The 24,056-nt window shown below is 45.4% G+C and overlaps 1 protein-coding gene across 19 annotated transcripts in view; it reads right to left on the bottom strand.

Annotated features, from left to right (window-relative positions):
- Nucleotides 1-23,996, bottom strand: part of PBRM1 (polybromo 1) — a 128,404-nt gene extending 104,408 nt beyond the window's left edge. For 5 of the 19 annotated variants that reach the window (XM_019490002.2, XM_019490007.2, XM_059716072.1 and 2 more), the window contains exons 1-6: nt 23,476-23,577; nt 19,852-20,007; nt 18,572-18,669; nt 15,066-15,213; nt 11,780-11,923; nt 2,080-2,196 (exon numbers count right to left, since the gene is read on the bottom strand). In XM_019490002.2, coding sequence (XP_019345547.2) covers nt 2,080-2,196; nt 11,780-11,923; nt 15,066-15,213; nt 18,572-18,669; nt 19,852-20,007; nt 23,476-23,550 — 738 coding nt within the window. In that variant the 5' untranslated portion in view covers nt 23,551-23,577. Of the gene's footprint in view, nt 1-2,079; nt 2,197-11,779; nt 11,924-15,065; nt 15,214-18,571; nt 18,670-19,851; nt 20,008-23,215; nt 23,271-23,475; nt 23,613-23,901 lie in introns of those variants that run through there. The other 14 variants (XM_019490004.2, XM_019490003.2, XM_059716071.1 and 11 more) reach the window with 8 other exon arrangements.
- Nucleotides 23,997-24,056: the final 60 nt, after the last annotated feature.

Genomic DNA, 24,056 nt, shown 5'->3' with positions numbered 1-24,056 from the left:
CCGGGAGAGGAACTGAAGGTAAACTCCGAGGGGAAGTGGGCGCGGGAGCCTGGTGCGGGCTCCACCAGCTTCAGGGAACTGCTCTGCTCCCCTGCTTCGCCTTGGGGAGTGAGGAGGCACATGGCATCAGGGCTGGGGAGTGGAGCAGTTCCCCGGAGCCAGTGGAGCCTGCACCAGGTCCCCGTGCCAGCCTCCATCCCTGCCCTGCCACACCTTGGGAAGGAGCTGCTGCCTGCCCCCAGTGAGGCTCCGCCAGCTCCAAGACACTGTTCCACTCCCTGGCCCTAACGGCATGTGCCTCCTCAATCCCCAAGGTAATGCAGGGGAGCGGAGCAGAGCAGTGTCCCGGAGCTGGCAGAGCCTCACTCGGGGCAGGCAGCAGCTCCTCCCTAGGCAGGGATGGAGGCTGGGGTGACAGGCTGGCGCAGGCTCTGCCAGCTCCGTGGAACTGCTCCACTCCCTGGCCCTGATGCCATAGGGGAAGCGAGAGAGCGGAGCATTTCCCGAGATGGCAGAGCCTGCACCAGCCCCCAGCCTCCGACCCCCAGCTCCAGCCTCTGGCCCCTGGCTCCGGCCCCAGCCTCTCAGCCCCCAGCCCCCTTCAGTAAGTGTCCCACGCCGGACCATGGCAGCATGCTCATGGACAACTACTACTTAAAAGGTACACTGGTAGGTAGGGAGGGAATGGGGCACGATTCGGGCTGGGAATGCTGCTCAGGGCTAAGGTGGGAATACATGGCCATAGGGCCCGGCTGGGGGAGTGGGATGGATCCAGCCCCGGTCAGCTTGTTTAGCGATCAGCTCAGTGTGCATTTCCAGAGAGCAGGGCATGGAGTGGCATGTGCCCCCCCCCCAAGATTTGTGTGCAGAGCAGGGGCAAATGTGGGCTGCCCACTGTGGGCTTAGGGCTCCAGGGCCTCTGGGGTCCAGCAAGAGGGACCTGGCATGGGAGGACAGAGTGAGACATGAAGGCCTGCTGTTGCCACCAGGAGCTCCATGCCATTCACACCACCATGGCGAGGTGGTCCTTCCGACCTGGCATCAGCAGCAGGGGGCACAACTCCACACTACCACCCCTGCTGCTGCTGGGTAGGCAGAGGATGTCTCACCATGGCAGTGAAGCTGGCACAGGGTTCCCAGCGGCAGTGGCAACACTGAACCTCTCTGCCTTTCCATGGTAGATCCTGCCCACTGAGCTGTGGAGGCCCCCTGAGTAAGGGCAGCAGAGCGGGGAGCCCTGAGCCCACATCCTCCCCCTCCTCCATGGGCTCTGTTCCAGCCACACAGCCTGCTGGAAGATGGGGAGGGGAAGAGTAGGAGGAGGAAGCTGGGCTCTGTACTCCACTTTGCCTGCAGCAGCCACTCCCACTTCCTGCGCATGGCAGCTGGGGCTCGGGCACTGCTGGGGGGGGCAGGGGGCTACAGGCCCCTCCCTATGCCCTGTAGCTCTGGCAGCTGGGGGCAACCTGGGGCTCTCTCCGGTGGGGGATGGGGCAGGGGGCTGTGGGTTGTGAGTGAGGGGTGCCAGCAGGGCTGGGGGGGCGGCAGGCTGCGGGTGGGGAGAGGGGCACTGGCAAGGCCCAAGGGGGCGTGGCTTGGGAGTAAGGGGCAATAATATGGGCGGGGCACCAGCATATCAAGACTGCTCGGTGCCACAAGGTAGCTGTGGGGACAGCTGCAGCTGGACCCGCATCCTGGTGAGCAAAGGGGACAGTGGGAGCTCTGATTTTCTATGACAAAAAAACAAAATCAAATGCCAAAATATATAGATATTTAAAATTTATTTTTATTATACTGACTGAGGCACTAGTAGGTGTTCAGACTGATATATCTATATCGATAGATAGATATCTATATTGATAGATATCTATCGATAGTGTAATTTCATTTTACTTGTGGAAAAAGGAGGATTTTGCAATTTTTATACAGAGAAAACCAGGATCTCTGTAAGACTTGTTGGTGATTAGAATATTCCAATTTGAGTTTGTTTAGCTGCTTCATAAATCAGCCCATATATAAGTTATACCATTTACCAGATACTAAAACACAAAATACAACTAATTTGATTTATGTACCTACCACTTTAGAGGGAAGTTTCTGAAACAGCTCACTAATTAGACGTCCTGATGGGTTTGTGGCTACAGCTATAGCTTCAAGAAGCTGTTCAAGAATCTCCTTCAAGTAACCTGGAGAAGGCTAGTACAGGAAATGAAGTTACAAAAAGTTAAGAACAACAATTTTATAAATCAGTACTTGTTCAAGGGTGGGAAATTCTGAGCTTCAACTAAAAAGATGCAACTTTTCAAGCCATGGTATTGTAATAACGCATGAACATAAAGTATGTGAGAGAGCAAGTGCGGACACAATGTTGTTGTCACAGAATTGTTTTTCATAGTTCATGAAGTACACCTTTGGATGTCATGATGCAGTACTAAAGCAGGTAAGCCAGATCAAGCCCGGCAAAGAGTCCCTGGCTTATAGCAGCTCACAAAATAGTAAATCTAGAAATACAGTTGAGCATGAGGGTACCTCAGCTTTCTTGAAGACCATAAGTCATGCATGATATAGAGGACAGCTTTACTATCAATGTGAAATGAAATGTAACCAAGGGTGCAAGAACTGAATCAAAGATCATCTTAAAACTACTCATTTGTTAAGACTACACTCACACAAACACAAATGCAGGTTTGAAAAGAGAGTACTGCAAACATGCGAGTATAATTTAGTACTTAAATTATATGCAGGCCATACATTTTGGCATAGTTTAACTATGCAGAAACCTGGTTATGGGCAAACATCAATTTTATCAGCTTCAAAATGGGAGAGAGAGCAGCTGCTTAAGACCATTCAGTAGCTGCTATGATCTAGATCAGTGGTTCTCAACCTTTTTAGACGCAAGTCATCTCTTGTTAGACTCAAACCCCACTGTGGACAATGCCAGGTCTTAGTTTTCACTTGTTTTTGACTACAAAAAAACCCCAACACAGCAATTATTCTGTGGCAAAGAACTCAGAAAGACAGGGTCAGAACGTTTTTAACTCTATGAATTCCTATTTGAAATCTCTGGGTTCATCCTGTGAATCATGTCTGCACATCTAACAATGCTAACATTGTCTGGCACCTTATGGCACCCTTGAAAGGATTAAGGCACCTCAGGGTGCTGTGGCATCCTGGTTGAGAATCACTGATCTAGATGTTACCTTTGCATGAACTTGTAGTAATACAGTTTAGCTAAATAGTTCTAACTTTGAGCCTGAACGAAGCAAGGAAGAGCTGAAGTGTTTTTGTTATATTTAAACTGCTACAGAATTATGCAGAACTAACAGTTCCATGGTATCAGCTTCTATCAGTATCCTTTGACAGTGATACAATGATTATACTAGTCACATTGGTACTCAAAGTATGACCTGCAGCATGATCTAGCACACATCCCCATACCCAGTGTATGAACCTGATCTCGCAGACCAGCTGTGACCTACTCGTCTGGACCGGGTACTAGAAAGGTTAAACTTCATTGGTCTACACCAGTGGTCAATTATTTCGGCTGGAGGGCTACTTAACAAATGTTGGTGAGCTGTCAAGGGCTACAAAAATAGCTCCACCCCCTGGTTGCCATTTTGAGAACAGAAGTCCTGCACCTAAGCCCTCCCACCCCCCCATGCTACCAGAAGTCCCTCCCCTTGCCCCCAGAAGTACTCCTTTTGAGAAGTGACTTTGCCATCTTGGAACCAGAAAATAAACAATATACTAAAAATCAAACATCTATTATAACATATTTTATTTAAAAAAAAAAATTTTGTCCCGATTTGTGTGTGATTGCATAATAGCTCAAAATAAAGTCGGGGTGGGGGAGAAGAGTGTGTGCAGTGAGGGTATATGTGTGGGTTGTGGGTATGGTGACCTACCCACACACCCCCTCCCTCCCCAAATGGTATATAGCCTCTGCTGCCGGCCACAGCAGCAGGCGGGGGGCCTTAGGGCACTCATGGTCCATGGCAGATAGAGACCCCTAGCTGGAGAGCCAGGAGCTGCGGAGAACCACGTGCCATTGGGCCAAGTCGGCTCCATGTCTCCACATGGGGCTCCCAGCACTCCAGCCGGAAGCCCCACATGGAGGCATAGAGGCTGCTCAGCCTGATTGTGCGTAGCTCCTGGCTGCAGTGCTGGGAACCCCACATGGTGGCAGGGAGCCAGCTGTAGCATACTGGTTGTGACCAAGCTTGATGTGGAGAGAAACTTACGGTATGCATAGGCCCCCCACGCTTGAGGATGAAAAAGTCAACAAGAAACAGTTCTACTGTGTTCTTGACATAGTCCTGACTGCCACTGCCAAGGAAAACAAGCTCATCCTCATGGGTGACTTCAACACAAGAGCTGTCAACACTGAACTCTGGAATGACACCATTGGGAAAGAAGGGGTGGGGAAAGTCAACTCCAACGGTATCCTCCTCCTCAGCAAATGTGCAGAGTATGACTTGCTCATCATGAATACCATCTTCAGACAGAGTGACAAATATAAGATCACTTGGAAACATCCACGCTTCAATCACTGGCACCTTCTTAACTACATTATTATCAGAGCCCATGATCATACCGATGTCCATATCACCCAAGCCCTGAGAGGTGCAGATGACTGCTGGACGGACAACCATTTAGTCAGATCAATCATGAACATGCAGCTTGCACCACAACAGTGTACACACAGAAAGGAATGTGGAAGAGATTTAACATCAAGGCACTCCAAGACCAAGATAGATGCGAGGCTCTTCAGCCTTACTGAGAGGCTCTCTGACCTACCTGATTCCGTCAAGGACATCCACACATACTGAGAGAAGCTTAAGAACATTATTCACAAGGCATGTGCTAAATCATCCCTCTCCGAGGATCATCACCTTATTATGGTGGAGAGGCTTGTGTATTCCAATGACCCAGAGAACAACACTGTCTGGAGCTCACACTCCTGGTAGGGCCACCCAGGGTGGCAAGGTCGAGGGGAAGGTTCCAGAAAAAGAATGATCCAAGAAGTCCTCAATGGTGGAGCAGGTGGAGGAAGGCTGTGGCCCCAACAGCTGCAAAGGTGGAAGAAAGCTGCAATGGAGAAGTGGCCCCAGTCATCATGGCTCGCCATGCCACTGAAACTGGCCACCAACTGCCAAGACTGTGTGGGTCCGACTGCACACCAGAGTCCCCACACTGAACATGCACCGCGCAGGCTTCTGTCAAGTCCAAAAACCCTGTGGCGATGGAGGATTGGTGACGGGGGCAGGGCTGTGATACCTGGAGGCCCCCAGCCAAGCATCTGCACACCGGTTGCAGATGCACGATGGTCGTCAGGCACCTGTGTCGGGACAGTGGTGTCCTTCGGCAGCTGCACACGCAACTGAGCGGTCCTTTTTAGGATACCCTCTGCTCACCCTGACGGGGAGGGGGCTAGAAAAGGTGCCCCAAAAATAGGCTGTTCCATCTCTCCTGGCTGGGAAATGGTACCTAGCGGGATCACCATTCTGGCGGTCAAAATACGAAAAAGTTAAACTTTGGAACCTGGAATATGAGAATGCTCATCGACAAACTAAAGAGAGATTGCCCAGAAAGACAAGCTGCCATTGTGGCTTGGGAGCTAGCAAGGCACAACATCAACACTGCTGCTCTCAGCAGAACCTGGCTCGCAGGGGAGGGACAGGTGAGGGAGGTCAGCGGAGGGTACACCTTCTTCTGGAAAGGGAAACCAGACCGCGACCCCCACATCCACGGAGTTGGTTTCGCCATCAGGAACAAGATCGCCGACATGGTCCCCCAAACACCCTTCGGGTGTCAACGAAATGCTGATGACCCTTCTCCTGCACCTCAGCCAAAATCAACGCACTGCTGTCATCAGCACATACACTCCAACTCTGGATTACGATGAGGAAGTCAAGGAAAGGTTTTACTCCAATCTCAACAATGCCCTTGCCTCCATCCCCAGGGATGACAAGGTCATTCTCCTGGGTGACTTCAACACCCAGGTTGGATGTGATCATGAAATCTGGAGCGGAACTATCGGCAAGAATGGCATGGGGAATGCCAATGCCAACAGTATTCTGCTCCTGACCAAATGTGTCCAACACCGCCTGATCATGATGAACACCATCTTTCGCCAAGAAGACCGGCTCAAGACCACGTGGAGGCATCCGAGATCAGAGCACTAGCACCTCTCGGACTACATTATCATCCGAGGTAGAGACCTGAGGGACGTGCTTGTCATGAGGGCCATGAAAGGATCTGAAAACTGGTGGACAGACCACCAACTTGTGCGCTCAGTGATGAACATCTGCCTGGTGCCAAGACACCAGAAGACCCAGAAGGCTGCCCGGAGATGGCAGAATGTTATAGCTCTGAAGGACCTTGGACAGCGGGAGGAGTTCCAGGCCCAGTTGAATAGTGCACTGGAGCAAGTCCCTACTGCTGATGACATCTTCATCCAGGCACACTGGGATCAACTCAAGTCCACCGTCCAAGACGCCTGCGCCTAGACTACTGGATTTGCATCGCGACAGAACCAGGACTGCTTTGATACCAATGACGCTCAGCTCTGTGATCGCCTCGAGTAGAAGTGTGCAGCTTTCATTGCTTGGCAAAGCCATCCACAAACTTGGTGAAAGACAGCAGTGCACCACCAGCTGAAGGCTGAGGTCCAGTGATGCATCCCTGACATGAAGAACAACTGGTGGGTGGAGAAGGTGTGCATGATCCAGGGCTACACCGACCAAAATGATGTGTGTAACTTCTAGGCTACCAAGATAACCTACAGACCCTGCTCCATTGGACAAAACTCTCTCTGAACACAGGACTTCTCCCAGCTCCTCAAGGATGATGATACCTTCTCTCTGCGTTGGAAGGAGCATTTTGAACTCCTCCTTAACCGGGAGTCCACCATATCAAAGGAGACCTTCCAAGTCATCCCGCAACGCCCTGTGGTGGATTCCCTTGGTGATCCACCAACCATCAGAAACCTGAAGCAGGTCATCCAACAAATGAAAACTAGCAAAGCCTGCGGGCCAGATGGTATACCCACAGGTCTAGCATGCTGGCAGCTTCCAGCTCACATCACGACTCCAGCAGCTTATCCTCCGCCTTTGGAACGAAGAGGACATCCTCAGGGATCTCAAGAATGCAACCATCATGACCATCTACAAGTAGGGGGACAAATCTGACTGTGGGAACTACAGGGGATTTCCCTCCTGTCCATTGTGGGTAAGACCCTGGCCCGCATCCTCCTGAACCGCCTTCATCCTGTCACTGAGAAGATCCTTCCGGAAACCCAGTGCAGCTTCCGACCATCCTGGGGCACTGCAGACATGGTTTTTATTGCCAGGCAGATCCAAGAAAAATGCTGGGAGCAAAATCAAGAACTGTTCCTCGCCTTCATTGATCTGACCATGGCATATGATTCCTTAAATCGTGACGTTCTGTGGACCATCCTCCAATACCCCAGTTGCCTGCTGAAGTTTGTCACCATACTGAGGCTCTTGCATGATAATATGACCGCCACTGTCCCAAATGGAAGATCTGAAACCAACACCTTCTGGATCCAGACCGGGGTCAAACAAGGTTGCGTGATAGCCTCCACCCCATTCACCACCTACCTGACCATCATCATCCACCTCACCCGAGATGATCTACTATCTGGTGTCAGTATCCAGTATTGACTGGACAGGAAGCTTTTCAATCTTGGGTGGTTTCAGGCAAAAACAAAACTCACCACCAAGGACATCCACGATGTTCAGTTTGCAGACGATTGCTGCATGATGGCTCACTCTGCACAGGATGTGCATGCAACCTTAGATCTCTTCAACGCTTCATATAAGAGACTTGGCCTGTCCTTCAATGTCACCAAGATGAAGGTTCTCCACCAACCCTCCCCAGGCCAGCTGAACATCCCTCATGCTACCTATGTAGACGGGGACGCTCTGGAGTACGTAGAGCACTTTCTGCATCTTGACAGCCACCTCTCTCAACGGACTACCATGAATGAAGAAGTCCAGCACTGGGTCAACTGTGCCAGTGCCAGTGCCTTCAAGCTGTGATGTGCCTTCAAAAATAGAGACCTTCAGAAGTCTATGAAGGTCCTGGTTTACAAGGCTGTCGTGCTGACCACACTCCTCTACTGCAGTGAAACCTGGACCGTCTACCGATGCCACATTAAGACCCTCGAGAGCTTTCACCAGCGGTGCTCGAGTCGAATCCTGGGGATCAAATGGGAGGACTGCCAGATAAGCGTGAGCGTCCTCCATGAAGCTGCATCCACCAGCATCGAAGCCTTGCTCTTGAGAAATCAACTCTGATGGACAGGCCACTGCGTCCAGATGTCCGAGCACCACCTCCCTTGCCAGATTCTCTTTTCCCAGCTCTCCACTGGCCAACGCTCAAACGGCGGCCAAATTAAAATGGTACAAAGACACACTCAAGGTTGCCCTCAAGCCCAGAAGCATTGACACCAATGGCTGGGAGGAGCAAGCTGCTGACCGCTCAGTGTGGAACCACCTGGTCCACCAAGGCGTGTACCACTTTGAAGCCCAATGACTTGATACTGAGGCAGAACAGCGACGGCAGAGGAAGGAGAAGACCAACTCAGGGCTACAAACCCTAATCCCCCCACAACATGCCCCCATTTCCAAAGAATGTGTATCCAGAATCTGACTCCTCAGTCACCTGAGGACTCATCAAGCCTGACGGACATCATCCTCGACTTCAAGGGACTGCCAACGACGACACTTACGATCCCCAAGATTGATCTGATGAGAACAAGGAGGAAATCCTAGCACTTATCCATGGTTCTGTAGTTGGCAATATGAACCCTCCAACCAGCAAAAACAAGAGGCTTACCACAGACTCGAACTCTAGTTCAGAGGAGGCTATGAGACATCAAGAACTAGTGGTAGCAAGCAAAGGACACGGAGAGCCAGAGTTTTGCTGGCTAGCATGACATTAGAAGCTTCTGTCAAGCAATAAAGGTCATCCATGGGTCACATTCCAATAGCTCAACCCCCTTGTGATCTCAGGATGGCTCCACCCTCCTCACAGACAATGTATCCATCAAGCAACACTGGAAGGAGCTACAAGACTTTAGGCAAATGTGAATCTGAGGTCTCAGCTGCTACCATCGAGTCCATCCCTCAACACTCACTAACAGAACCTCTTGATGATACACCATCCTTCAAGGAAGTCTGGCGTGCCATCACTCAGACCAAGAACAGTAAGGCACCAGACCCAGATGCAGCGACAGGCCGCACTCCCCACTTAGGTGATAGGCAGGTGAGGCAGGTGCAAGTGCCAGCCGGGGAGTGGGAGCACCGGATGAAATGCCACAACCGCTTCTGGGAGCACTATGGCTGCTTCCCGGTCGGCAAGATTAGCCTGGGGGGGGAGGGAGGGGGAAGAATCCTCCCCCAGTGGGTGAGATTGGCCACAGAGGACTCCCCCTCCTTCCTGGTTGGCAAGATTGACCGTGGGGAACCCCCTGCCTTGGTTGGTGAGATTGGCTGTGGGGGGATGCTGACTGGTCACTGGGGGGGGAAAATATGTGCCCTCCCCTGACTAAGGTGATACCAGTTCCCCATGCCCAGATGGCATCTCCACAGAGGTCTTCAGACCTGGTGGAACAGTGCCAACACAAAAAATACACCAACTTCTCACCAAAATATGGGTTAACAAGGAAGTTCCACCTGACTTGAAGATGGTCACAATATTGGCATTCTTTAAGAAAGGGGACAAGTCAGTGTGTGGAAACTACCAAGGCATTGCCCTCTTCTTTATTGCCAGGAAGATTCTTACTCGCATCTTTCTGAATCACCTCCTCCCCCTTGGCAAAGATGTCTTTCCACAATCCAGTGTGGCTTTAGACCATCTTGGAGTACCACCAACATGATTTTTGTTGCATGACAGATCCAGAAGTGTAGAGATCAACACCAGGAGCTATTTATGGCATTCATTTACCTAACCAAGGCCTTTGACTCCATCAATCATGAAGCCTTATGGAAGATGCTAGCTAGGTTTGGTTGTCCACTGAAGTTCAGTGTCCTCAGGCTATTCCATGACAGGATGACCACCACAGTCCTTTGCAATGGATCACAGATGGACATTTACCATCTATACTGGTGTAAAACAGGGCTGCGTTATCTCCTCAACCATTTTTTCCATTTATCTTGCTGTGATTTTGATTTTCATCCATCACCACCTTCCTTCCAGAATTGGGCTTAAATATAAAATGGATAGTCAGCTTTTCAATCTGCGGTGCCTTCACAGCAAAACAAAAGTTACCAAGAGTGGCACCACCGACCTTCAGTACACTGACGACTTGTCATCACACACACTGAGAATGATCTGCAGTCCACCTCTGACCTTTTCTCAGGTGCCCATCACAGCCTGGGACTCTCCCTTAACATTGGGATAACAAAGGTGTTCCATCAGCCTGCCTCAACACAAGCTGCTCCCCTCCCTCCACAAATTACCATTGGTGGAGACCCCCTGGAAAACATCAAGCATTTTCCATACCATGGCAAATCACCTCTCCCAGTCAGTTAGTCTCAATGTAGAAATCAAACACAGGATTCTCTGTGCCATGGTATCCTTCAGAAAGCTGCTTCACTATGTCTTTGCTAACAGAGCTGCAGAAGATCCTGGTCTACAATGCAGTGTCTATCCCCACACTCCTTTATGGGTGTGAGATGTGGGTGACATATCAAAGCCATCTTAAGCACCTGGAATGGTTCCATCAGCGTTACCTCAGGAAGATCTTTCATTTTAGATGGGAAGATTATTGCACCAATACTAGCATCCTCTCTACAGCTAACATAACAAGAACTGAGGAAAAGATCATGAAACATTAACTCTGTTGGGCTGGCCACTGTGTGCAGATGGCTGATCCTCATTTCTGAAAGCAAGTCCTCTTCTTTCAAATGATTCATGGTAATAGGAACCGTGGAGGACAGAGGAAGCACTACAAGGACACCCTGAAAGCATACCTTACGAAAGGTGGCCTCAACCCTACAAATTGGGAAGTGCTGGCTGGTAACAGGTCTCAATGGTGCTGCACCATACATCAAGCTACAGCCCACTTTGAAAAGAACTGTCTTGCTCAGGAAGAGAAATGGCAGAGGAGGAAGGAAAGCACACAACATCCTGGCCAACAGCTGTGCCCCACATCTTCCCTAAGGCACCATTCGTCATATCTGTGGAAAACCTTGCAGAACATAGATTGGACTCCTCAACCACCTTAAAACTCACCTGGTAATGCCCTTCCTGGCAGACATCATCCTCATATTGAGGGATAGCAGTTTATGACCTTAAGTCCCACCCTCGCATGGAGGAAGACCTGGGAACAGCCACAGGGTTGCCAAAAGCTTCCTGTCTCCAGCACCCCCTACTTTGGAGATGGGGGTAGGGTGGGTCAGGCCAGGCTGGGGTGGGGGTTGGTTGCTTAGCAACCAAAGCCTGAGTTGCTGCTATAACTGACACCATGCGCAGCAGCTGGCGCCTCCTGCAGCCAACACCTCTGAAAGCCCACATCTCCTGCCAACTTTCAGAGGGGCAGCTGCAGGCCAATAATAACTGCCTATTGGAGGGGACCCGCAGGCAGGATAAAATGGCCTGGAGGGTCATATCCGGCCTGTGGGACTGTATTTTGCCTACCGCTGTTCTAACCCTCTTCCATATGTTGAAGCTAAATTTTCCTTTCAAGTCCAGTTCTTGTGCATAGCCAAAATCTGATCAACAAGCTGTAAGTGCCAGGTCTTTCACTTACTGTTTCAGAATTTGTCCCTTGATTGTCATGTCCTTCATCATCATCATCCTCCTCTCCAGCATCTCCTTTCTGAACAAATTCATTCTTTGTGCGCAAATATAATTCCCACAGTTTGCAGGCAGCTTTATACTCAGGAGAATCAGGCTATAAGAATAAATCAAACATCACACTGTTACTGACAGTCAGGTACTTCAACCCAAAATGCTGTGAATTTTTAGTGTTTTTGAAGTATACTCATCACTGGAACACAAATTACTAGTTGAATAAGTCTTTAACACAGCAATATTAGGAATGTTACTGTGAATTAAAATAGATGGCTTCTACTAGTTTCACTGCTTTTAAGACATGTTAATATCCTAGGTTAAATAAGAATCCATAAACTTAACAGAAATCACTATGCATTGAAGCTTGCATGTGAGCAAAATAAAGAACTTCAATTCCAAAAACTAAATGGAGAAATGATTAGATTCTGTAACAGCAGAAACACTACTGGTACTTCAAAGTTAGTAGGCCAAAATTTTGATTTCAGATCAAGTTTGCTATAGTTTTGTGGTACTTCAGTGTTGATTTCCGTATCAAAAGTAAGATTTCTTTAAGTAATGTGCATGGAAACAATTTGTAAGCTTTCATAATTCACTGATAATTGTAGTAAAAAAAAACAAATAACTGCTATTTTGGGGTACATACCAAGTACTCCCTCAGGGGAATAGTTAGCACCTTATATGTTAACTATCCCCTAAAAACTGTGCATTGTATATATGTTTTAAACACACACAAATGTATATGTAAGGTTGTTAAATAGAAGAACTATGAAATGAATGGAGCCTCCTCCAGCAAATAACTTACTAGCACAAGGTTTTGTTAACACAGAAGGAGAAAAAGAAAAAGAGAAGGATGAGATGCTGATGAACAAACAGAGCAGAAGTGTGGTTATAATACTAAATAGCCAAGCAAGAGAGAGCATTAAAACAATAAGAACAAAATCTAAGAGGGCATTTTACTTCAGAACTGCCAGACTGCCTAATCAAATAAATATGGACTATGACCCCATTAACTATTATATTCTACTATCACAACATTTTGACAAGTCCTATAATTGACTATATTATATACCCATCTTCCTACACAGCTTACTATGGCAGTAGCATGATAGAAAGTGTGTTTACAAACATCATCTGTTACTTGAAAGGACTGTATGATGTTTTCCCTTTTTTTCTTTCCCCTTCTGTTTACCCTCTCTCATTCTCCCTTCCCCCTGAAGTCATGGGGGATGTCTGTTAATTACTTTATTTTTCTTGTTTAATATTCTCACTTCTCCATCCTTGCATCATCTTACTTTTGACAGAAATGGACTAAATGATAAGTGTTCAACAAGACAACTTTTAGCTCATTTTATTGTGCTTAGACAGTGATTTCAGGTAATAGATATAAGAAACAGTTAAGGGATATCTGTGAGTTTTTTGAGGGACAAAATTGTCCATTTCACAAAACCAGCAACTTCTCTAAAGAAATAAGTTTTCTACTGCCACCTGTTATGCTTGTATGCATAACCTGGGGTCCCTAGGACCCTCAGTATCACATAGCCCTGTGCTAGGCCCCTGATGGCTGTGACCCTGCTGCCACTAGGCTTAAACAGTTACAGGACTGTTCAAGCTGTTGTATCAATTCCTGTGACTACTTAAACACTCCCAGAGAACCCCAGGACTGTTCTTGAAGCAGTACCAGTGCCCCCCTGGAATACCCCTGGTTCTCTCCAGGACTTTTCAAGGGTGGCAGACATTCCCTTTGCTGTGAGAACAGCATCTAGATTCCCTGGTACTGTTCAAAGGGTGGTGTGGCTTCCCACTTCTCCCCCCATCTCTGTAAGACCTTAGCAAGAGGTAGGGCTCTGGCAGCAGCACCATCATGAGTGGCAGCTGTCCTCGTCCCTGCTACTCCTACAGGGCAGGGCGTTTCAGCATCTGCCAGCTGATCATTGACAACCTACCCCTTCTGTGGCAAGAGAGAGGACAGTCTGCCAATGACTGTGCTTCCCTAGGGGCAGGGGCTGGGGAGCTTTGTAGCTGCCAAGCCAGGGAGCTGGAATGCATGTACACTTCCCTTATTTCTCCTGCAAAAAACTCAAGATAATTCTAGTTCATTAACAACTGAACAGGCAACTACATAATTGTTTTGCTACATAAAAATCTTTTCAGGAAAAATATGAAATCCTGAACTCAATATTCAGCAGACAGATTTAAAATCTTTTATTCGTCGTTCCCTCACATCAGTGCTCTCTCTCAGGTGGAGGCCATAAAGAAAACCAACATCTGTAGCAAACAAGCACTGCCATCAGTAGAACACAAAATATAATTTGGGTACATTTTTCTCTATTGCAGTAAGGGTACAAGCTGTAGAAAATGCACAAGTTGTATATTCCTATCATTTTTTTAAAAGCAGCACACACAGACAAATTGATCATTCTGGATGCAAGCAGCAGCCAGTCAGTACAAACACCCCCAAGACTAATAGGTGCCAATGATGCGGAAGCCTATAATGTTCAGTCTAAATAGGTGTAGAAAAGTTGTACTGGGTCTCTGTCACAAAATTCTGATATACATATGCAATGTAAGAAATAACATTCATTTTGAAGTTGAACTCTGTTTTTCATGACGTTTTAGAAAAATTCTATTAGTCTCCTTCCTAAGACAAACCTACTAAAATTTATTAACATCTAAGGTGCATCTTTTTATATATGTACATAACTATTTTTGTTTTGTTTCTCGTTGTTACTGTTGCTCTTTAGTAGAATATCTTACTTCAGAAGCTCCCAATGTTTGGAAGACAACTGGGGGACACCTGAATGCCTGTCTCCCTTTTCTTGTCCCTACTCCTAGTTTTCAGTTGAGAGACAACTGATAAAAAGATGAAATCATCATGTAACCTACTTTTGTTCTTTATTTTTTGTATCATGGAAAAAGTTATTTGTTTTTCTATTTTTAAATGTAGTCACTCTAAATAAGTAAATCCGTTCCTTAAATGAAAGTGTTTTATGAAATATTTCTAAATCCATGCATCCTTTACTTGCCTGCTCGAATGCTAAATTTAATATTAATATTTTTACTCTTTTTATTTTCAACAAGCAACACACTTTCAGCACATGCAAGGCATTTACAATATACTTTCCTAATATTTTCTGACAAAGGTTGTATCTTCTAAAAGCTATGCTATATAAAAGGAAACTTTGAACATGTATCTACCATTATTGCAATCTATGAATCTCAGCTTTTCAATTCAGCTTCCTCACCTTATAGTAAGCCTTCGCATTATTAAACAGCAACTGAAAGTCAGTAGTCAGCAGGTTCACATCATCATATTCCTCCATCTTTAGTTTCTGTTGGATTTTCATTAAATCAATAGGTTGAGAAACCACTTCATAATAGTCTGGCTGATTCCTGTTATAACCATAAGTACAGGCATTAGAGTCTAAGCACTAAAAATGAAACCTGAAGCATAGAAACTAACAAAAGTTGAAGAGTAATTTTTGCTACACCTAAAAGAGCTAAAATTTACAACCAGTATTAACAATGTATTATTATATACCAGTAGTTCGCAACCCTTTTAGTGTCAGGGCACCCCTCTATAACTTTAAATTTGTCAGCACGCTGGTTGAGAATTACTGTGGTACTGCTCCAGCTTACCAGGTAACTCCTTATTCAACAAGGAGTTTAAAAGACACTTAACATTTTCCTTTTCTCACACCAGCACAAGACAAAAGCAATGCAACTGCTGGCTTATCCAAACTCATTAAAAAAGCAAAAAACAAACCCCCTCACTCCCCCCTGGATCCACCCTTGCTGTTAGGGGTAGAGGAGTGCAGTGGTGCAGTTGCACTCCACCCTTTGATTCCTGGTCCAGGCAAAGTTTAAAATCTACTGCCTAACAGTGACAGCAACAGTTCTATTCAGGGAGCAGCGAGGGAGACACTTGACTTCATGGCTCATTATAATCTTCCTGATTCTTTTCAAATTCCTCATTCCACAGATGTTAATGACCCTGTCCCCTTTTTTAAAGGTCTTGATGTTCCACTAAGCAAGCTATTCTTTCTCCTGCAATTTTGCTACCTATTAACAGCTCCTGGAAAGCAGCTCCTTTCATAACCCTGAAAACTATTGTTAACTCTAACTAATATTTTCACACTGCAGTTAATGCTTTTAACTCAGTTGAACATTAACTCAGATGTGGAAATAACTTTCAGTGAAGCAGTGGGTGCATTGCCTAGATGGAGAAAAAAAACGTGTGTTGTGTTATATGTGATGATCCACCATACCATTTGCACCCCACTTTTCAAAATTCAAGATCCACCTATGCCTAATAGCTTTGATTTCCTTGTAGCTTACACAGGAACTTCTGAATTAATTACAGTGGAATTACTTCTGATTTACACCTTATTAATTGAGACAGAAATGAAGCCCAGAGAGAAAAATAAAATAAAATGCTATTCTTTTTGTAAGAGACTGCCGTTAATATGAAGAGGGTTGTTGAGAGTGGAAAAAAAGGTAAAATACTAAATTAAACTATTTCAAATTGATTTGCCTTGCTGGTCATATGGTGTTGGACAGGGAAGGGCACTTATAAGAACATGAATGTCACACTGAATCAGGCCAGTGGTCCATCTAACTCAGTATTCTGTCTCCAACAGTGACAGGAATGGATGTTAGATAGGGAGAGTATTGAACTGGATAGATTTAGACCAGTGTTTTCATCTTTTTTTTCTTTTGTGGACCCCTAAAACATTTTGAGTGGAGATGCAGACCTCTTTGGAAATTTTGAATGGAGGTGTGGACCCCTTTGAATTATAAGTGTGGGTATTCACATACTTTTGATTGATCATAGTCATTGTTCATGGACCCTAGACAGTCTGCGGGCCACAGGTTGAAAACCATTGATCTAGAGTGATCCATCCCTTATTCATTACTCTCCCGGGCATCCACCATTATTGGTTTAGAGGTGCCACAGGAAACATCTCCAACCATTTGTTTAATAGCCATTGATAGATCCATCATCCAGCCATTTTATAGTCTCATTGTTGGTAGGGTTGGAAGGGACCTGAGCAGATCATCAAGTCTGACACCCTGCCATGGGCAGGAAAGAATGCTGGGGTCAAATGACCCTGGCTAGGTGATTATCTATCCTCCTTTTGAAGACCCCCAGAGTAGAAGCGAGCACCACTTCCCTTGGAAGTTGGTTCTAGATCCCAGCCGCCCTAACTGTGAAGTAGTGCTTCCTGATGTCCAGCCTGAACCTACCCTCAGTCAACTTATGGCTATTATTCCTAGTTACCCTGATCCCCCGAGCACTACCAGGAGTATCTCCCATTCCCCACTGATCCCCCTTGGTAAGTTTATAGACGGCCACCAGATCCCCTTTCAGCCTTCTTTTGTCGAGGCTGAACAGGTTCAGATCCCATAGCCTCTCCTCATAAGGCCTGCCCTGCTGCCCCCTGATCATGCGAGTGGCCCTCCTTTGGACCCTCTCAATGCTGTCCACATCCCATTGATAGATCCATCATGAATTTGTCTAGTCCCTTTTTGAACCTGGCTATGCTATATACTTCTACAACTACTTATGATAATTAATTCCACAAGTTAACTAAGCATTGCATAAAAAGTACTCTCTCATGTTAGTTTTAAATCTATGTCTTACTGATTTCAGTGTGTGCCCTCCCAATTCTACTATTCTGGGATTTAGTGAACAACAACTCCCTGTTCGCTGCGTCTACACCTTTCATGATTTTATAGATCTCTATCATATCCCTGCACAGCTTTTTCCTTTCCATAGTTTCATAGTAGTTTCATAGTTGGTAGGGTCAGGAGTACTGGGGTCAAACGACCCCGGTAAGGTGTTCATCCAGCCTCCTCCAAACCAAAGAGCCCTAGTTTTTTTAGTCTCTCCTGGTATGGCAACTGCGTCATATCCCTGATCATTGTGGATGCCCTTCTCTGTACCTTTTCTAATTCTCCTACATCCTTTTTAAGATGAGAAGACCAGAACTGCACACAATATTCAAGATGTAGGCACACCATGGATTTGTATAGTGGCATGATGATGTTCTCCATTTTGCTTTCAATTCCCTTCATAGTGATGTACAAATGTTACCGGCTTTTTTGGTTGTCACCAATGTTTTTAGAGACTACCTATCTAAAGTGACTCCAAGGTCTCATTCCTGAATAGTAACAGCTAGTTTAAAACCCAGCACTAGTGGCACAGCTGATTCCTGATCTGACTCTGCAGGAGGCATACAGCAGTTTTACCTGGCTGCAGCAACAGTGGTGGTGCCCATGCTGTAGCCACCCTGAAAGAGTCTCATGGCATCCCAGTTGAGAACCACTGCTATATACTTTAAAAATTAATTCAAACTGAAAAAACTCGAGATGAAACTTGTCTACTGCACATACTCCATTCTTATGAGTCATTTCATTAACATTCCCCAAAATCTATTTTCTATTATTTTATTCTTCCGCCTTGGGATACTTATTACAGCCAAACATATTCAAACATCGAATACATATAATATGGAATGTTTCTTATGGAACAAAACACTTACTTTTCTGCCTGAAAACAGGCAATTGTTGTTGCATTATCCTTTAAACAATTACATAAAATACTCAAACTAATACAAGCTTGTTGTATATTTGATGCATAAGCTTCATAGATATCAAATAGTGATTGCAAACAGCTATTTCTAAACCCATTTGTTACAATATCAACTTCTATACCTAAGAATCTTACTAATCAGCACCCAATTCTTACCTTCGTTTTGGTGCCCTAATGAAAAGTTCACAAAGGAGTCTTCCCTGTTCATCTTTGTAATCTCTGATTGTGTTGTACAGTTCATGGCACACTGCAATCTGAAATGCAAATACACTCTAGTTAAAGCTAATGGGAATGCTATGTGGGCAACAAACTAAGCCTCGGTTAGAGTAAGACAAGAGCTGTGCTTTAAATTGTTCTAATGCACAGGTGTCAGACACACCTGTGTCTGACCTTTCATAGTTGGTAGGTAGCTGATTTCATTAACAAATGAAATCAGCTACCTGGCATACCCAAATTCTGTATAATGTTAGCAAGTGTTTTCTAAACACCATGGTTACATTAGAAAACTTCTATGTTATGAACTCATTCTTTAATCTTCCTAAACCTGCAGACCCCTGAATTTATGACAAAGGCATTTTAGCACTCTACAAATAAGCTGTTAACTCTAAAACATTATGTCACTTGAAATATCAGTGTTGACTTTTTATATACCCATCATTTTAGCAAAGGGAAACAGAATGGGAATGAAGTTAAAATCATAAAATATGGAAACAGAAAATCACTGCAGAGAAGAAAATGTAGACAGAAGACAAGAGGAGACCCAAAAATTGCACAGACAGAAAAGCAGCAAAATGAGAAATAATGAGCAACAGAATGAGACAAGCAATCAGGAATTCAGAAACCAGAGCCGAATAAGATACTGAATGGATAACAAACATTTGATGTAGTATATGGAAAAGCATCATTATATTCTACCTCTTCATCTTTGCGCATATACTGCACTGACATCTGCAAGAGATCTTCAGAATGCTATCAGGGGTGCTTAAGCATAAATTTACACTCAAGCTCATAGATCATAATTAAAAATGGAATTCAGACTTCTTCACAAAATGAGTCTAACACCTCTTCTTCACAGCAATCATCTGAGCCAATGTACATAGAGTGTTGTTGGACTTCAGATAGTTATAAATAGGACTCAGTCAAAATTAGAGCTCAGGACACAAACTACACCTCTCAGCAAGGGAGACTAGGGAACGCTGCAAAGTCCTTAAAAAATGTAAAATATCACTTTGGGAGGACAGAGGTAGTCTGGAAAAAAGACACAGCGCCTCAGCTATGGAACATTATGTTACTGTCACCCTTATTTTAAATGTTCTTACCAAATATGTCTTTTTACAGCAAAAAATGTTCTCTTAATCGTTTTAACTTTTCAAAAGATATTCCACATTTGGATTTATGCAGCAAGATAAAATGTGTGCATGTAAAAAGGTACTTACAGGATCTACAGTTGGGAGATTAGACAGTCTCCGCCTTTTCCTGCTCGGGCCTGGTGTATTTGTTGAGTGGTGACCATCATCAAAATCTCCTCCACTGACACTGCTGGAAGGAGAAGTAGCCCTTCGCCTCTTGGAACCCATGGAATCCAACTTCTTCTATAATGAAGAAAGATGTTCTTAAACTTAAGGCATTGTACACAAGTTTTCTGGTGACAGCTAACTACTGACTATCAGTTAAGGGTATATAGAGTCAGGAACATTTGCAACAATTTACTTATGCATTGTTACCTAATGAGATTATTATTAAGTAAACTTTCAGAGTTGCATTAGTGGTTTAAGTCTATAAAATAGCACTGTTGCACACAGGTCAAGGAAAGTTATTATTTCCCTCTATTCAGCACTGGTGAGGCCACATCTGGAGTACCAAGTACAGTTTTGGGTACTCCACTACAGAAAGGATGTGGACAAATCGGAGAAAGATCAGCAGAGGGTAACAAAAATGGTGAGGGAGGCTGGGGGATCATGACTTATGAGGAAAGACTGAGGGAACAGGGCTTATTTAGTCTAGTGAAGAGAAGACTGAGAGAGGATTTAATAGCAGCCTTCAACTACCTGAAGAGGTATTTGAAAGAGGGTGGAGCTAGGCTGTTTTCACTGGTGGTCAATGATAGAACAAGGAGCAACGGTCTCAAGTTCCAGCAAGGGAAGTTTAGGTTAGATATTAGGAAAATTTCTCTCACTAGTGTTCTAGTAAAACACTGGAACAGGTTATCAGAGAGGTGGTAGAATCTCCAACCTTGGAAGTGTGTACCTCCCAGGTTACAGAAGTTTTATAAACCCGATTAGACAAAGCTTTGGCTAGGATGATCTAGTTGGGGATGGTCCTGCTTTGAACAGGGGGCTGGACTAGATGAAGTCCCTTCTAACCCTAATTTTCTATGATTCTATGAATCAAATACATTTTGAATTATATACTGCTACCCATCCCTGCAGGGCTGGGGACTTGCACAAAGTGCTGCAATTATCTAGCAGTTACTAGGATGTTTTTTTAAACTATAAAAGCTTATGACTCCTCATTCCAAAATAATGATAAGATGTATTGTCATGATACATGAGAAGTTCAGAGATAGTTTTACAACTCTGATAAGCTAAAAACCAAAACATACAGTTAATGCAACTAAGAGTAAAATCACAACTGCTATGTAATATCTAGTCCCAGAATCACAAAAACAAACAGACAAACAAAGGATTTGGGCCACAATACAGGTAAATTTGGTTGCATTCTCAAGCTACATCATTCTCACTTGAAAATTAGGACTGAGTGCAAATTGGATCACTCAAGGAGTCTTCTCTTTTTGTCCCTGGTCTGAATTTATTAACATCACTATTGACTGAAATTATTAGGCATCCAGCAACTACTGAGTTTACTATGAAACATATTGCTGGATCCTGCCAAAATGTTAATGGCAAGGTGTCACTATTACAAAAAAAATATTTCCAGTGTCACCCATGCTCTTTTCACTTTAACAATGTATTTTTCTGTTATATAATCTACAGTTTATATAAGGTGAAGTAGTGACATAGCTATGTTCATGTTTATTCCAGTGAACAATTCATTACAAGTAAACAAACAAGATGAATGAGCATGAGGTTGGATTCACTAAGGCTAAGATAAAGAAAAATAAAAGGCCAGGCAGGGGAAAGGAAGAAGGGTGTGTATATGATCAATAATTTACCAGATTTACCAGAGTACAACCAGCACCTCGAAAAGCCAGTCTCCTCATTGTGTCCAATGGTCAGGTTAAAGTACTAAGAGATGGCAAGTCTTTGAAAATGTCAAATCAGCAATTGCATTAATAGCCAAAGCTGAAAGAGAAGAAAAATGAGAGAAAAAACAGAAGAGGGGAAAGGTTAAAAGGAGAGAGTAGAGAGAAAAAGAATTTAAGAATAACAGTTGAGAAAAGCCATCACAAAGGCTGGAGAAAAGAGGAAACATAAATTTGGAGGGGGTTATCAAAAACTAAAGGTTTTCTGCATACGCAAAGCATATACATTTCTGGAACTTTTAACTAAAATGTTTAAATGCTACTATAATGTGAGCCATTCACTAGCCCGAGTAATGCAAGTATCACTTCATCTAGTAGCCTAAGTGTAAGAGGGAGTAAGTGGAAACTGTAAGTTGATGGTACTATAAAAAAGTAGTACAGTGACAGTAAAAAGAAGAAAAAAAAAGTCTTACAACCCTAAGTTACTAGGCAGACTTGTAGCAATGACCCACACCATCAAGACTCTCCGGAAATTGCTGATTCTACTTTATTAAGCCTTAATTTAACCCCCGTTCAAAAACCTTCAGCTATATCCCTATTGCATGACAGATTTTCAACATATCATACCATGAAATAATGAGCTTGATTAAACACAGATCTACTAAAATCAAAAGTGTATCAAGTCCAGCATGGAAAATATTAATCTATACAGTTTTGTCAGCAGTGAATACCTGTTCTAAAACTGTTCTTCTAAAAAAACTGTATTCAAAGAACCAAAAAGAATAAAATGATTTTTACTCATCTAGTATGTAGTACTTTATCATTTGGAATCAAAATATTTCATGTATCCTTGAATAATGCACCAAGTACTAGTGTATCTCCACTAGAAAATTGGTCCTTATATGAAGCAAAGGATCTTGAGGACTATAAAATAATCTGATGGGATTCAAGTACAGCATCTCCACACCACTTATACAATACTAGTAAATCCTAGCCATTATATTTTTTTAAACTTCTTTAAAAGGTTAGGCACCTGAAGACCCCACCTACAGGCAGTCACTGAAGAAAATTTCTCTTCCTAATACTAAAACATAATTTCTTCTAACAATATCTGAGGATGTAATATTCTGATGTACTCCATTAAGGTCCCACACATCTATTATCAAAAGTAATCCCCATGTAAGAATACTGTTTCTACACATCTTTAAAATATTTTTAAAAGGAGCTGAAAAGTGTTTTTTAAAAGTCTAAATTTTTACGTACCCTTCAGAGTAGCTAATCAAAGCATGTATATAGATGCCACAAAAACTATTTTTGAAAGTTCCCTGGATTTCTATAAAACCATTCAACAGATAGTTGACAAACACAACAAAATGATGGGGAGAGAATGTACCATATACTGTCCTGCAGCATTACTGACAAGACTAAAACTGTGTTGTAACCTGGGAAAGCATGTCAGAGGGTTGTTTCAGAGGATAAAGCAGGAAAGAAGTTAGCTAGGCCGCACAGTTGTCTCCTCAGCCTTGGAGAAAGAAGTGTACAAGACAGATAACAAGTACACAAAACAGAGGCTTGTCCCAGTTTAATTCTTCTCCTACCAAACGCTGCAGGACTCTGTTGCTCCCGTGGCAGGTTCCGGCAGCAGCGGCACTACTGTGACAAGACGGAACAAACTTTGAAGGGAAGCGCCGCTTCCCTGGGGCCACGCACGTCTTCGGGGCCTTGCACAGCCGTGGCAAGTGCGCTCTACCCTGCTGCCCGCCCCGACCCCGCGCATCGCCAGAGTGCACCGGACCCCTCACATCGCCGGAGACGTCAAGGCGTCGCGGCCGGTCCCTTCCCAGCCCCCGGCTGTCACCTGCGCTAGCGGCAGCAGAGCCCGCCTGCCCATCCCGGGGCCACCGACAGCAAACCGCGTGACAGCACCGGGCATCGAGGCTCCCGGCGGCGGCGGGGCTTCTCCCTGCGCTGACAGCCCCCGCCACCGCCCCGGCCGGAGCAGGAGCCTCGTGGAAGCACTGCGGCAACGCGTCTCCCGCGGGGGAATCGCCCCTCAAGACACGGGGCCAGCCCGGCGCGGCCGGCAGCGGGGGGCCCTCGGCAGTCCCGTGGCGCGGGGCGGGGGGTCGCCGCGCGAGGGCGGGCACCGCCGCCGCCACGAGCGGGCAGGGCGGCCACACAAAGGGAAGCAGAGGCCTCCCGGCTACCGGGCCCAGCCTCGCCCCGCCCCGCCCCGTCCCGCCCCGCCTCGGCGCACCACCTCACCGCTCACTCCCTCACCCACCCAGGCAGCTCCGCTCTGCCGCCCGCTACTGCGGCCGCACTCGCCCACCGCTGCCGCCCTGCCGGCACAGCCGCTGTCGCCCCTCACCACCGACCCTGCCGCTGCCGTAAAGCCCGCCCGGCCGCCGAGCGAGCCCGCCAGCGCGACAACCCGTG

Source organism: Alligator mississippiensis, chromosome 12, assembly GCF_030867095.1.
Source record: "Alligator mississippiensis isolate rAllMis1 chromosome 12, rAllMis1, whole genome shotgun sequence".
Taxonomy (NCBI): domain Eukaryota; kingdom Metazoa; phylum Chordata; order Crocodylia; family Alligatoridae; genus Alligator; species Alligator mississippiensis.
Note: the sequence above shows the minus strand (reverse complement) of the source record. Positions and strands in the feature narration are given on the sequence as shown.